This window comes from Fundulus heteroclitus, chromosome 9 (genome assembly GCF_011125445.2).
Source record: "Fundulus heteroclitus isolate FHET01 chromosome 9, MU-UCD_Fhet_4.1, whole genome shotgun sequence".
Classification (NCBI taxonomy): Eukaryota; Metazoa; Chordata; class Actinopteri; order Cyprinodontiformes; family Fundulidae; genus Fundulus; species Fundulus heteroclitus.
Window position 1 is genome coordinate 27,494,400 of NC_046369.1, and position 14,377 is coordinate 27,508,776.

The 14,377-nt window shown below is 42.4% G+C and overlaps 1 protein-coding gene across 2 annotated transcripts in view; it reads right to left on the minus strand.

Moving 5' to 3' along the window:
* Nucleotides 1–2,213: 2,213 nt before the first annotated feature.
* gatad2ab (GATA zinc finger domain containing 2Ab) overlaps nucleotides 2,214–14,377 on the minus strand; it is a 39,128-nt gene continuing 26,964 nt past the window's right edge. Inside the window, exons 3-11 of one of the 2 annotated variants that reach the window (XM_012871650.3) lie at nucleotides 11,147–11,270; nucleotides 10,809–10,940; nucleotides 8,444–8,515; nucleotides 8,194–8,310; nucleotides 7,909–8,088; nucleotides 7,573–7,822; nucleotides 7,099–7,493; nucleotides 6,780–7,005; nucleotides 2,214–4,950 (exon numbers count right to left, since the gene is read on the minus strand). In XM_012871650.3, the coding sequence (XP_012727104.2) occupies nucleotides 4,817–4,950; nucleotides 6,780–7,005; nucleotides 7,099–7,493; nucleotides 7,573–7,822; nucleotides 7,909–8,088; nucleotides 8,194–8,310; nucleotides 8,444–8,515; nucleotides 10,809–10,940; nucleotides 11,147–11,270 (1,630 nt within the window). In that variant the 3' untranslated portion in view covers nucleotides 2,214–4,816. The remainder of the gene's footprint in view (nucleotides 4,951–6,779; nucleotides 7,006–7,098; nucleotides 7,494–7,572; nucleotides 7,823–7,908; nucleotides 8,089–8,193; nucleotides 8,311–8,443; nucleotides 8,516–10,808; nucleotides 10,941–11,146; nucleotides 11,271–14,377) is intronic. The other variant, XM_036141374.1, reaches the window with a different exon arrangement.

Genomic DNA, 14,377 nt, shown 5'->3' on the forward strand with positions numbered 1-14,377 from the left:
TTTCAGATTGTCAGCTATTGCAAGTAATACAAGATCTGTCTTCATGTCTCTAGAGGCCTCAAGATCTCTATTTGGTAAATCAAAAGTGACAAGAGCATAATGTTCTCTCTCTCTCTCTCTCTCTCTCTCTCTCTCTCTCTCTCTCTATATATATATATATATATATATATATATATATATCATTAGTCTTCAGAACATTAGTACAACTGTATGCAGTTTTTTTTTTTTTTTTTGCTACATTTATGATCGTGCCACTGCATCTCAGCCGTATTAGACTGGACTTTGACTAGGCCTCTCCAAAACTTGAATTTGCTTCTATTTTTTGACCATTTAGAGGTGAACATCCTGGTGTCCCTCACATAACCTAAGCGTGCCTGAGCTTCAGATCACAAACCAGACATTCTCATGACTCCGTCATCAGTCGTCCAGATCCTGAAGCTGCAAACGAATCCAGACCATCACATTGCCACCATCATCTTTAAATGGAGTGATTTTTGTTTTCCTTTAATGCTGTGTTGGTTTCAAAACAGATGTAACAGGATAAACAGCACTTAGAAAATCTCAGTTTTGTTTCATGAGTCTGCAGAATATTTTCTCCAAGTCTTGGGACTGACAGAAGCCAGCAATGTCCCTCATTAGGTTGTGACAAAGTGGTTGAGGCTGTATTTATGCCCCACTTGACTTGTCACAGTTCATTGCTTCTTATGTTATAGTTATTCAGAATTGTTCAGTTTAACATGGCTGTTGTAACTTTGCTTATACTGTCCTGGGTTTATTTGTTACATTATGTTAGTTTACATCCAAGTGTATGTTTAACATAAACATTATTGAGCTGTTAGTTATTTTTGGACTTTTCCTTCTGATAAAAGTATATTCATGGTGAACGATTTCTGTTCTTGTTTCTTTTGAATAAACTCACCATTGTTTGTCCCTTTTGTTCAGATCCTAAAGCCGGGACAGGTGCATGGAAGGGGCCGGCCCAGCACTTCCTGTTTGTTTGGTGATGTCATTGATTGCGTCACCGGGTAAAACCAAATGAAAGGGTTTCTTTTTTTCAAGCTAAGAAATCCCTTATTGTCTCACAATAGGGGAAATTCGGTTGTGACAGTAGCAAAGCAGCAGAGGAAGAGCTTTTTCAGGAAAAATTAAAGAAATGCCAGAGCAGATATTGCCCACTTACTGATAATATGGCAACCTCAGGTAAAAAAATAAATAAAAAAAATATAAAAGTTAACAGTGGGGGTAAAAAAAAAACAGCCTATTTACAGAGCAATATGATATATTATACATGTGTGATAGTACGGTAGCATTTTGCATAGTATTTTTTTTAAAAATTCCCATAAAGTTGAGCTGCTCTGTATAGACTGCTGTAATTTGCAAACCATTTATTTCTGTAAGTTAGATTAATAGGGATATATCCGTTTCTTTGTTTGATTTACCCTTTTTTTTCTCCTCTGGTGATGCAGTTTCAGTACTCTATAAAAGCAGTAAAGGTTTGGCAATCAACAGCATAACATGGAGACGTGTGCTAGTAAAGTTGTCCAAAGAGCCAAAATGACCTGCTGGTGCTGCCTGCCTACCACCTTCCTTGACCTTTGCTCTACTCTACCTGACACAGGTCACAACTTTCTTAGATCAGTATGTGGATCTGCAGATTTTTTTTGCCAACTTCAAGAGTTCTTCACTATACATTTCTTCAAAATAATCTTGCTGGGTGGAGTGAGTGGGCATTGAATTTTTTAATGAGCACCATGTTGGTTCGGATTGCTTTTTCCCCCTCAAGAAATGAAATAATTAGACAAATACATACTATGCTAACTGGTTACCAAGTTTTCCACAACATGCATCAACAATATGTCTTTGCTTCCAGTAAAGCACGAGTGAAAAAAAAAAAAAAAAAAAAAAAAAGTCATGGAACAGGGGTTAAAATTAGTTTTATTATTTGACAGAGCAGAAAAAGAATCCAAAACAAACAAACAAACAAACAAAAAAAATCTTATACATTATTGTCCATTTGCGCTTCACTGCAGTCAGCAGCTGTCTGACCCCAAACAAACATACATAAGGGAATGGTGATAATGTTGCCGAACAGCAGCAGCAGCAGCAGGCAGGAGCCAGGACAGCACAGGGTTGCACTAAGTGGGCCATGAAAGAAGCAGGGGCTCATTCCAGGTTGCTTTGCTTTTCGGGGTTTTTTGTGTTTTTTTTTTTGGTTTTTTTTGCTTGTCAGGAATGTACGCACACCCTGGAATATTTCCACTGCTGCTCGAGTGCAGAAAACATGAACTTCACAAGAGATCTGCTTTAACTCTTAGTAGGTTTGCATTACCACCAGGATGGATGCTTATGGTAACTGATACATTGTTTTAATTTAAACACAAACACAAGGGATACATCTCAATTAATGCACCGCAGTGCAGCTGTTTGATTACATTATTGAAACATGATATCTGACGGGAGCACATCAGGCTGCAAGACGTGGAGTTTCTAAGGACACGGTCTTTGAATGCAAGGAGGAATCAGAAAAGGTTCAAATTTAATTAAAAAAACAAATGTAAAAATCCACCCAGGCCTGGCAGTCACTTAAACCTAGTTGTCTTTTTTTTTAAAACTAAATTTACCCCAATTGTCTGATTTTTTTCTTTAAAGATCTGCAGCAATCACTTTTCTTTCCCATTCATTAAATGCGTCGAAACTAGGATCGCCGACCATTTCCCTCCCGTCAACAGAGCGCGTGTTTCTAAAACTTGGGCGACATATGCTTTGATGCAGAAACGGGAATATTCTTGGAATATCTTAAAATTCAGCTAGATTCAAAACTACCGCCTCTATCAATGAACCCCCGCGACACACGCTCCTCTCGTGTGTCACGGACCTTCGCATCAAGAAAACGCGTGGATAAAAATCAGAATAAGCAGGTGAGAACGGAAAGAAAAACCGGAAGTGTGCGTCGGCCAGGAACGGCTGGGCCGGTGCATCCCAGTTTCTCTTTACTGAATGCCATTTCCCATTAAAAACACAGAACAGAGCACTTTCTGATGAGCGGCACATGAGTAAAGTGGACGACCCTCGAGGCCGACGAAAGGAAAAAAAAAAAAAAAAAAAACGTCCGCTTCTGTCCGTGGCCGTAACAAAATCCTGTTATTCACCGTGAGGCTTTCCTTTTGTAGGTCTGCCTGTGCTGCTGCCATCGGATTAAAAACGCACTATAGCTCCTGTAAAAACGCAAGGATTGACTTTAGAGAAACCCATACACACCTTGAAGACTAAGAAGTTCGTCATGTGCTGCGGAAGGGCTCGCCTTTTGTTGTTGCACGACTACATTCTGAAAGCTGTGCAGCTTCGCTCGGGCCCAGATGAAGTGGTTTAGGAGCCTCTTGACACGAAAGGAGGAAACAACTTTTAAACCAATATCCATTCAAACGTAGGGCATATGCATATGTCTTTACTAACCCTATAAATAAATTCAGACAGTTTGTCTATAGAAGGAAAATTTAACAAAATAATGCACCACAACCTATAACTAAAAAGCAAAAAAAACCAAAAAAAACAAAAAACAAAACAGATGTCAAACCTTGACATTCCTTACACCCACTCAGTTTAGCATGAATTCATGTTTATATCCAGAGAGGGTTCAAATAAACTAGAAACCTTCTAGCTGAAGGGGTTCCATTTGGGCTCCACTAGTTCTTTGGAAGGTTTATTTTACAATATTCAATAAGAATAGTCCTCCAAACATGATCCATGTTTTTTTTTCTGCTTTTTTTTTTTTATCTTTTTACATGAGTCTGTGAAACCCTTAATCTTTATTCTTCCTCATCATCTTAGCAAAAAACAAAGTATTTAAAACTAGGCCACAATAATGGAAACCAGCAGATGTAAAACCACCTCAACAGTAACATTAGCCTTTTCTTTTTTTTCTCCTTTTTTTTTTTTTTTAATATTCGGACCTCGACAAGAGGCCGCTATCCAAAGTGTCAGGGAGCACAATATTCCAAACACAGCATAGGACTTACAGAAGAGAAGACAAAATCCTAACATTCAGCCATACAAAAACAGTCCAGACAGACACATCCACTTCTCTAATATACACGCTGAAGGATGGTGAGAAGAGGCAGTCTGTGTGCAGATAGATCCGTTTTCTTTTTTTTGTTTGTTTTTTTCCTTTTCACAGTCTTTTTTTTTCTGTTTATCTTTTTCATTGTTGCAAAGCTAAAGCAGTTAATATTTTTTTTTTTTTTTTACGGATGGTCCTCGTAGCTCAACAATCCCTGTGATGAGGACCTCAGGAGGGTTGAGTTAGGCCCGCGCTCGGGGGGGGGGGCTAGAGTCTGAGTGGCGCAGGCCGGAGAGGGCGGTGGTGCGCGGCGATTCTTCCTGCGTATAACGGTGATCGTTGCTAATCCCTGCATGGTCCATAAGCAGGAACGCTCAGCGGTTTTTTTTTTTGCACCGCCCTCCTCCTGCTTTGAGCAATCAACAGACGGAAGAGGCGAGGTGGGACCCAAGTCGGCCCTAAGTCTTGCGAAAAGGTACCCAAAAACGTTTGGGACACGTTTCCTTGCATCCCTGAAGCTGTTGCAGCACAACTCCGTGAAGGAAATGATTCGGAAAAAAAAAAAAAAAGGACCAAGGTAGCATAAGAAGGTGTAGAAAAGGTTTAAAATCCACCTCTCACCAACAAGAAAAGGAGTTCTCATCCTGGCCGTCGGAGCCAGAGTCTATAGAAAACAATAGAATGATAATGAGCATGGCTGTTATTGATTTTAGGAGGGCTAAAAGCTGTGGCTTCAGTAGGAGAGAGTAAAAGATTGCATTATTTCCATGTGTTTGCTGCCTGGGAGATAGAACGGGAGGGAATCATGTCCAGCAGATATTCCCGCTGACGTTCCACGGCGGAGGAGGTCTTATGAGCAGACAAGCTGGGATTGACATAGGCCATCGTCACTCCTGTAAGCACACAGAGCGTCAGTGTTCAGTCATATTCCATACACCAGAACAATCATGAAGAATTTACTAACTCTAATCGCCAAGTGAAACGCGCTATATGGTTAAATTACAAGCAATGAAGTTTTCAAGCATTTATTTCTGTTAATTATGAGGATTTTCTGCTTGCAGCTGATGAAAATGCAACATTTAACACTAGAAAACTCACATCAGACCAATAAAAATGTATTTTTAACACAAATGTGGGCTTAGTGAAAAGTATGTTTAATACCTGCTTAATTTTAACCAGAGTAATTAGCCTCATTGGAACACATATTCTCATTTACTGTTAACAGCTGTATATCAAAAATCCGAGAGTAAAAGAAACAAGATGAAAAAAATGCTTCATTTATGATTACATCTCAAAGGAACGCAAACAAAAGCAACATCAGAATCGTGTGCCTTGCTAATGTATTCACAATAACAACCACAACCTTAATGTGTTTTATTAGGATTCAATGTGACCAACACAAAGTGGTACGTTAAGCGGAAAGAAATGGATCCAGAGTCATCCACTTTACAAACAGGAATCTGAATGGTGTGGCACACATTTAGCTGCGTTCAGACAGTTTACCCTGATAATTAAATAATGCCATCAGACAGTTACCATGCATGTAATCTGATATAAACACGTCATGCCCTGAATAACCTGAAACATGGTAGTGGCAGCATCATGCTGTGTTTTTAGCAGGGGCAGAGAAGCTGCTCATAGTGGATTAGAACAAAGAGGAAGCTAAATAAAGGACAAACTGTTGGAGGCTACGGTGGAGGTTCACCTTCCAGCAGGTCAACGGCCCTGAAAATACGGCCAGATCCACAATGGAGAGCTTCAACTCATTTCCACTCATTTTCATGAATGGCCTAGTTCGGGGATTTGCAACTTTTACAATTCAAAAAAAAAAAAAAAAAAAACATTTTTGGCCTCTGTCTATGAATCTAAAGGCTCAGTTCCAGTGGCTCGGTTTGGCTGTACACCAAGTCGGGTTTCTCCAGGCCTGCTCAACACCAGGGTCAAACCCAGCCGACTAGCAAGGAGTTTTGACATCAACACACTGCTTTCCAGTGATTGGCCGAGCGGAGAGGACAAATTAGAAGGTTTTACTCTGAGGATGTCCAGAAAAAGAGCGATGACATTCATATTAAGGACCACTATGAACGGAGTGGGTCAAATTCTACATTTTGCAAACCATGAATCACGCCTGAAAAAAAGAAAAGGGAAAGGACACGTTTTGCTTCTGAAGTGTCCATCCATCCGCCTCATGCGGCAGGAGGCAGCGGCTCTCTACAGACAATTCTTGAAAGCCATTGTGAAAGGTCCAAACAGCTGTTTGTGGCTCCATAGCTGCAGGTTGCAAAACTTTCACCTAGTCAAAGCCCACACCACCAATTATGTACAAATCTTCCAAAATCTTCTATCAAACATAGCTGAGCTTGAGCAACGAAGAATGGGGAATAAACGTCAGCCTCTAGATGGGCAAAGCGGGGGTAGACATATCCAAAAATATTTCCAGATGCAACTGCAGAGTTGGGCGCTTCTACAAACTCAGAGATGCTGCAAACAAATGCACACTAAACTTGTCAGATTTTGATTTACACTTTTATCCATAAAAAAACCCCCAAATAATTACCTTTTCACAACCATGTACCATTTAAAATGCGTTGAGTTTAGTTGATATTTTATGACAAAATGTGAAACGCGTTAAGCGCCATGACCACTGTGCGTATTACGCTACACAGAAGCCTAAAGAAGGAAATGCGGAGAGCGCTCTCTGGATAACGTCGTGCTCGTGTACCTGCATTCCCACTGCTCTGCTTCCTCCAGGCTCCCATGTTGCCCTGGTTACCGCTGCCGCTGGCGCTGACCTTTGCTCCCTGCTGCAGCGAGAGAGCTGCGGCGTGTTTCCCTGCTCTGCTGCTCAGCGCGGCTGCAGTCACCGCGTTCTGCAGCTGGGAGGTGGTAAAGGAGTGGGCCACTCCACGAGAGCTCACTGCAGACTGGATGCTGTGCGCCAGGTGACTCTGAGGAAGGTGGAGATCAAACAGATATGATGCAGGAGCAAACAGAGGGAGGGTAGTGGTGCAAGCAACATCGTGATTAAAAGGAATGCCAACCTGCTTGATGGAGTGGTGCGCAGACATCGATCTGTGCTGCAAGTCAGACCTGATGTGCTTGTACTGCGGGGACACCAGCACCTCACTCTTCGACAGCGAGGAAGAGGAGGACGAGGTGGTTTTGGAGCCGGAGGAAGATGTGGAGGCCGCCTGCTGGAGGATCCGCTGTTCGATCTCCTGCTCCTGTTGGAGTGCCTTCACGAAGGCTGCCTTCAGACGATTTGTGTGCTCGGCCTTCAGGGCCTTCTTCTGGTTGGAAGACATGCATTGGTCGCAGAGGATGGTGCCAGCCTTCTCCTTCCTCCAGCGGGAGGTGAAATCCGTCTTGCACTGGGCGCAGGTGTACGGGTCTTTGGGATTGGAGCTGGCCATGGCAGCAGCAGGACCCAGATTACCTAGATAGGGAATGATATGTGATGATGTAGGTCGTTTAAACAGATTTACATCCTGCTGTCCCTTTCAACAATAACCTACCTCGGCCATGCATCTCAAGGAGCTTTTGAACCACCTCCTCCAAACCCAACAGGTAGATGAACTCATTATTGGCTGCGGATGGCAGGAAGTTGAACTCTGGAGCAGGAGGTTTGGGTGGAGGAATCTCTAGCAGCGTCTTCTCTAACTGCTTCCTCAGGGCTAGCTTAGCAGCCGCCTGCCTGCTGGCTGGAGAGTCGTTCACACTGGAGCCGGGGGACCCCGATGAGCCTTTAAGGCCGGCAGGAGAAGCCTATAAATACAAAGCCCAAATCTAAATTCCACACACAGAGTGAGGATATTATAGGAGCCACCATAGGTGAGCTGAGCGATGCTGACCATAACGTTGTTGGCCACATTAGCCACTCGAATGAGTCCCTGCTGAATGATCCTCTGGCCCTGGATCTGGACGTTGGGCACAGAAGCCCTGGGCGCCAATAACAGCGGGGGAGGGCCTGAACCGCTGTGCTGCTGGTGCTGCCGCAGGCTGGCTATCTGCTGGGGGGTCACTGCAATAGGCTGACAGACGCACAGACGCAGCAATTATAGGTGACAACCCTTCACAGATATAAATAAGAATCAAAGGTTTCAAAAGAACGACTTTGGGCAGTCATGGACAACAACCTGGGCTCCTCTGACCAGGGGCGGCATGACGATCTGAGAGTTGTGTTTGGACGGGATGTGCTGTCCTCCCCGCACTAAGGGTGGGGGGATCACGGTGCCTGAGCTACGACCTGTCACCTGCAAACACAAAAAGGATGACATTTATCAATAAACAGTTTCCACTTACTGCTCCCCACTTTCAGAAAAGGAAGAAAAAAAAACAGAAACTAGTCTGAATATTGATGGTTAGGCTTAGAGGGTGAATTAATACCTGGAGGGGTCCTTTACTGGATGTCATGCTGCCTCTGACAAGTGGAGGAGGAGTGGCCACTGAGCCACTCGCCTGAACACAAAGTAGGGTTTTAAAAACAAGTTAAACAACCCTTTCACAATAAACACTGTGACTTGATTTCAGTGGGGTAGCAGTAGGATTAAAAATATCATGACTTTAGAAGTGGGTTTAAATTGCAACAATACTTCTAACGCTCTCATTATTGATGTCCTGATCCAATCCAAAGTATCGAGTCAGAATCCCCATCCAGACTTTTTTAAATGATAATTAGTTCAGTTTGTGACTAAACTCAACTCCTCATCCCTGGTACTGTGGGATTTAGTCTGCAACACCCCAGCAAGAAGACACTCCAGTACCACAGTTTGCTGTCATTCACGTAAAGTGGAAAGGGCCCAGAGCGTTATAACCCTGACGTGGCCATTTTATGGCCCGCGGGCCCCATCTGGACCCTTTGGATCTCTTCAAGTGGTCAACATAAAAATTTAAATTAGCATGCAAATGCAGTTATTTTTAAAACCTGGCTTTTATTCCCTGATTTTGAAAATAAGCACGGCGCATCTTTATAGGTAGCATCCGCACGTGTAAATAGAGAGATGAAAGCCACCATAAGAAATGCCAGCTCAGGCTAAACAACAATAACAAAAATAAAAAAAATATTAATAAGGAATGTAGTTTTTAAACATGGACCTTTGACTATCATACCTAAACTGACCTCTAGCTATAACACTATGATGTTTAGTTTGTGGAAAAGTTTCAGACCTTTTCTCTTAGTAATTACTTAAACTAGAACCTAAATGATCAGACTAAGCATCATACAACTTGGCTATTTTTAACAAGAGCTTTGTTAAAGCTAAACACTTTTAGGTTAATACAAAGCTTCTGTTGTCAGTATGTGCAACCATAATCATAAAATTGCTTGCAAAATAGGTGAATTATGTAAATGGACCAAAGGAGATGTACTAACTGGTTACATTTACTTGAGTACCCTATTGAAAAAAAAAAGTTTTAAAAGTAGTTTTTCTGCAATGTACTTTTTCCTTTGCCTTTAATAATTATAATATTAAGAAGCATTGCTAGCCTCTCTCCCGTTGAATGCTGGAGATAGGCACCAGCACCCCTCGTGACCTCATGAGGGATAAGCATGCATAGATAATGGATAGATGGAAGTATTGCTACTCTTGAGTAAAACTTATGGCAACTCTACCCACCGTGAGTAACTTCACTGAATGAAAAAATGCTTGTTTTAACCAAAAACGCACCATAGGGAAATGTGTCAGTAATCATGTTTGTTAAAAGACAACGTAGCTTCATTAAGTTGCTGGATTCCAGGTATCTGGACTGACTAAAGTTACTTCTGAAGCCACGGACAAACAGCATTCAGGAGCATTTTATTGTGCATCTAAGGTAGCGTTACACGGTCGTACGGAAATTAAGACCTATTAGAAAAAAAATTAAGACTTGAACACGATAATTCAGTGAATTTAAGGCCTTAAATTTAGATTTTTAAATGCAAGACTTTTTAAGACTCCATGGAAACCCTGATATAAAAACAGTGTTTTAGAATCGACAACAATTACTGTTGCTTATGTGGCACATTGGGGAAATGAATTGCCCAGCTCTAATCTAACAAATCTTTGGTTTTAGTGTTTTTCACCCTTAACAATGACATCCACAGAAAAAGCGGGTCTGCATTGGTAGCTACAGCTTCCTCTCTTTCTCTGCATATATTATCTACTCTGTGTGCTGCACTCAGATACCCCTTATCTGGCCAGCAGAGCTGTACAGACAGCTGCTGAAACATTACTCATCAAATTGTGTTACAAGAATCTGAGAAAAACATTTTCTGTGAGTTTCATCAGCAGTTGGACAATCGCTGCATTATCAAGTCATTTGACAGCAATGCTAGCATTAGCCTCGCATTTTAGCAAAGTGCTCTGCATAAAGAAGTCAAAGGGGGGGGGGGGAGATTAAAGCTTATTGAAGACTGTAGCTGTTTTGATTCAGAAGCATCTAGAGAAACAAAAACATGTTCTTCAGAAACCTCTATGGCAACAAATCATATGCTGTCGCCAAAACTGATACAGCAGCATCCAAAGCCAATAAGATGTAAACAACCACAATACTAATGTAGACCATGTAATCCTAAGACTCCGCATTGAAGTTACTGAGTTTATGAGCATTCATTGTAAAAATCACCAAATGCCCTTCTTAGTATAAGAAGAAATATAATAAACAAAAAAATCACGATCAGGACATCCAGAGCTTTCAGCCCTTTACTAAAAGGTCAGAACAGGGACAGAAACTTTTTAATGTTGGAACCTTTAATCTCCTCTGTGACGTTTACCTTCTGCACAGTGCTTTCCTTCTGGATCTGGCTTTGTCGCAGTTTCTTGAGGAGGACCAGTTTGGCTTCTTGGAGCCTCAGTTCCTCCTTCAGCTGTTTTATAATGCGCTCCCTCTCCTCAGGTGAGCTCTTCTGCACGCACAGCAACAAAAGGAAGACAATTTAGCTGAAACACGTTGGCACCAGGTTATCTTCCAATTGTAGTGAAATGAGTTTAACATAACGAACGCTTTCAAATTAAGAATTTTACAATTGTTTAACAGAATAAGGTGCATACTATTCATATAATTATACTGCACAGCAATAAGCTATAACATCCAATTAATCGGTTTTCCTACCATGAGTTTATCTGTGTCTGTCTTGGTGAAGCAGTGGCCATTCATGACGGGACTGGAGGGCTCGTTGTCTGATAACACGATCACATCATCTGGCGAAGGTGGCTGTCGTTCTTTCTTAATGTCACTGAAGGGAGAAATAATGACACATGCTTTTTATTCAACAAATAAGTCAACTTTATTACACACAAACAACTTAAAGTTGAATTATTTTTTTTCTGTGAATGGGATTATAGACGACCTAAAACAGGCATTTATTATAGGAGATCATAACCAGGTAATAATTTCTATCTCTAACCAGGTAGTAAGTTGCAGTCAAACATGTTAAACACAACAAAATCAAATGCATACTTATAAAGCAGAGCTTCTAAATATATCACCCAGCATCTGTCGTCGTAATATTAACCCGAGTAATATTGCAAACACCAAGAACGGCATGGGTGTGATATTCAGTGGGCTACCAAATGTCAGGATTGAAATTGTGCTTTCCAATAATACTTTGGGATATTTAGAGCCTTTGCCTCATGCGGAGGAGCTCATGTATCTTCTTTTTTTGTTCAAGGGTGACGGTAGGATGGAGCGAGACGTAGATGGACTGATTTGGGCTTCATCCGCAGCACTGTGGCTGCTGACTCAGCACGGCAGGAAAAAAGAGCCAAGCCAAAAGTCTACGTTCCAACTAGTGTTGCGCCGATGCCATTTTTTGGCCCCGATACCTGGCTGTGCAGTATCAGCCGATACCGATACCATTACTTTGAAATTTATGTGTGTGTGTATATATGAAGAACAGCATACTACATGGATGTAAAATAATTGCTATCATGGCTTTTTCAAGCTGCTACCTTATTAAAGCAGGAAAAAAGTGAATCCAGTAGAACTAGTGAGTGTCGGGAGAGAGAAGGCTGCGTTCAAGTGACATACAAACATCAAAATGGTATCGGTGGCCTATTTGTTGGTACTCGCCGATACCGATACCACCATTTTAGTGCGGTATCGGCACCCAGGCCGATACTGGTATCGGTATCGGTGCAACACTAGTTTCAACCCTGAGTTACGGTCAGGAAATATGGATTGTGACCAACAGAGTGATGTCCTGAAAACAAGCAGCTAATGAGCGTCCTCTAAAAAAAAAAAAAAAAAAAAAAAAAGAAAGGAGGCTGGGCGCACGCTCAGCATAAGGAGCGCCGTCAGAGTAGAGCCGCTGCTCTTCTGCATGGAAAGGAAGCAGCTGACGCCCACACTCGCATCTAAGAGCAACTTCGTTAACCAATTAAGTCAACCGCCATGTTTCTGGAACGTGGGAGAAAACCCGGAGTGAACCCCCGTATGCATGGGGAGAACAGGCAAACTCCACGCAAGGAGACCGCAGGCCGGGATAAGAACCCAGGACCTGTTTGCTGTAAAGAACCTAGATATTTTACAGCATTCTCCAATCTCAATCCCTGACATTAAGTATGCATCATTGATGGTCGATTAGCATTTTTGCTGTCAGGAACAAAGTTGTCAGTCTTTATCCTGTAGCTTTGTGTCTCATCCAGTAGATGGCAGTACCTAACTATAATTCTGTGATCATTGCTGCGGCGCATATGTGTGCAGGAACACACAAGACATGAACCAAGAGATCAATAATGGGGTAATGGCGGCGGAGGAAGAATGCAACAGCCGATTGTTTCCGGAAAAAAAAAAAAGGCAACGCCAGCAGAGCAGCGCCGCTCTCCCGTCCAGGAGCGAAAGGACGTGGGGAGTAGGGAGTCCTCATGAACTGCAGTGGAGAGCAAAGTGAAGTGAAAGCTGAACACCTTCGTTACATTCAGTCTTTCCTGGCGACTAGGCAAAACAAAGATGATTTACGGCACGCTATGCTCACCGTACGAAGAGGGGTGGAGAACAACTGGTAGTAGCAGAAGAAGAAGAAGTGGGGGGGGGGGGGGGGGTGCTCAGTACCATTACAGCACATGAACAATCCCTGCCTTTGACCACTGTGGGGACCCTGTGTAGGCCGAGGCAGGGGGACTAGCTTTATGCGGGGTGTGCTAGTGTTCGGGAGACGATGCCATGTTTACATCACGCTGTGGAATTATGCTCCGTCAAGTTGGAGAAAAGTTCAGTCACTCCCAACGAGACGCTCCAGGGCCTGAGGCGAGACCCGGTTTTAAAAAAAAAAAAAAATCGGCCCAAACAGGGCCTCACCCTGCTCTACCTCGATGGCGAAGGCCTGTGGCCTAGCCGCATCGACGCAGCCTGGGCCTCGGCTCTCCCCTCCCTCCGAGCTGCCAACACCAGAGTCACAAGCGGAGGAGAGCAGAGGTCTGCCCGAGACGCTGGAGAGGGTGACAGCGAGGAGGGGGGGAGGGGAGGACATGGCCAGGAGCCAACCTATTGTGTACACTCACTCTCACTCAGTCACCACTTCACGCACCCCTCCCCCAGCCTTACGTGTTCATCTTTTATACTCCAACTCACTGAGTCAGTTCTTCATTTTTTTCCCCTTTCTTTTGCTCCCCCCCAGAGTCATGTCTCTGCTACCCTCTTAACTACTCCCCCCAATAGACATCAATCGGTGGCTATATATATATATATATATATATATATATATATATATATATATATATATATATATATATATATATATATATATATATATATATATATATATATATATATATATATATATATATATATATATATATATATATATATATATATATAAGCAAAAGGCAACACAGGCTATGAAAAGGTTTTTACAGTCCTACTAAAACCCTTTCAGCTTTTGCCTTGTAAAATAGACATATGACCTTGTAGTAAATTATATTACTTTGCTGTATAAAGCATTTTCCTTATGTGTTTAAGTTTAGTATAAAAAAAAGAAACACTGATCTTCATAAAAATCCTGCTTTTCAAAGAAATATTAGCCCCTTGAGGAAAACTAAACCCTGAAAGGAGCAGTTCTTCCTCCTCCCTTCTGTTTACACTCTGCATAGGAGCTAAAACTGTAGTCAGGAGAAATACTGTAAGCAGCGCTACCGAGGCGTCCTAATGTGCCGCAAAACCTTAATGGCCACCCTGCACGCCGACCGATGTGGCCTCATTACCGACGCGACACAGACTAGCTGATGAAGGTTGCTACCATCTATTGAGAACAGCTTACACAAGCGTCACAACAACGCATGCCAGCTTGGTTATGTAAGGTCCAGTGTCTCTGCATGCCTCAGCTTCCCTGATCATAGCTTCACA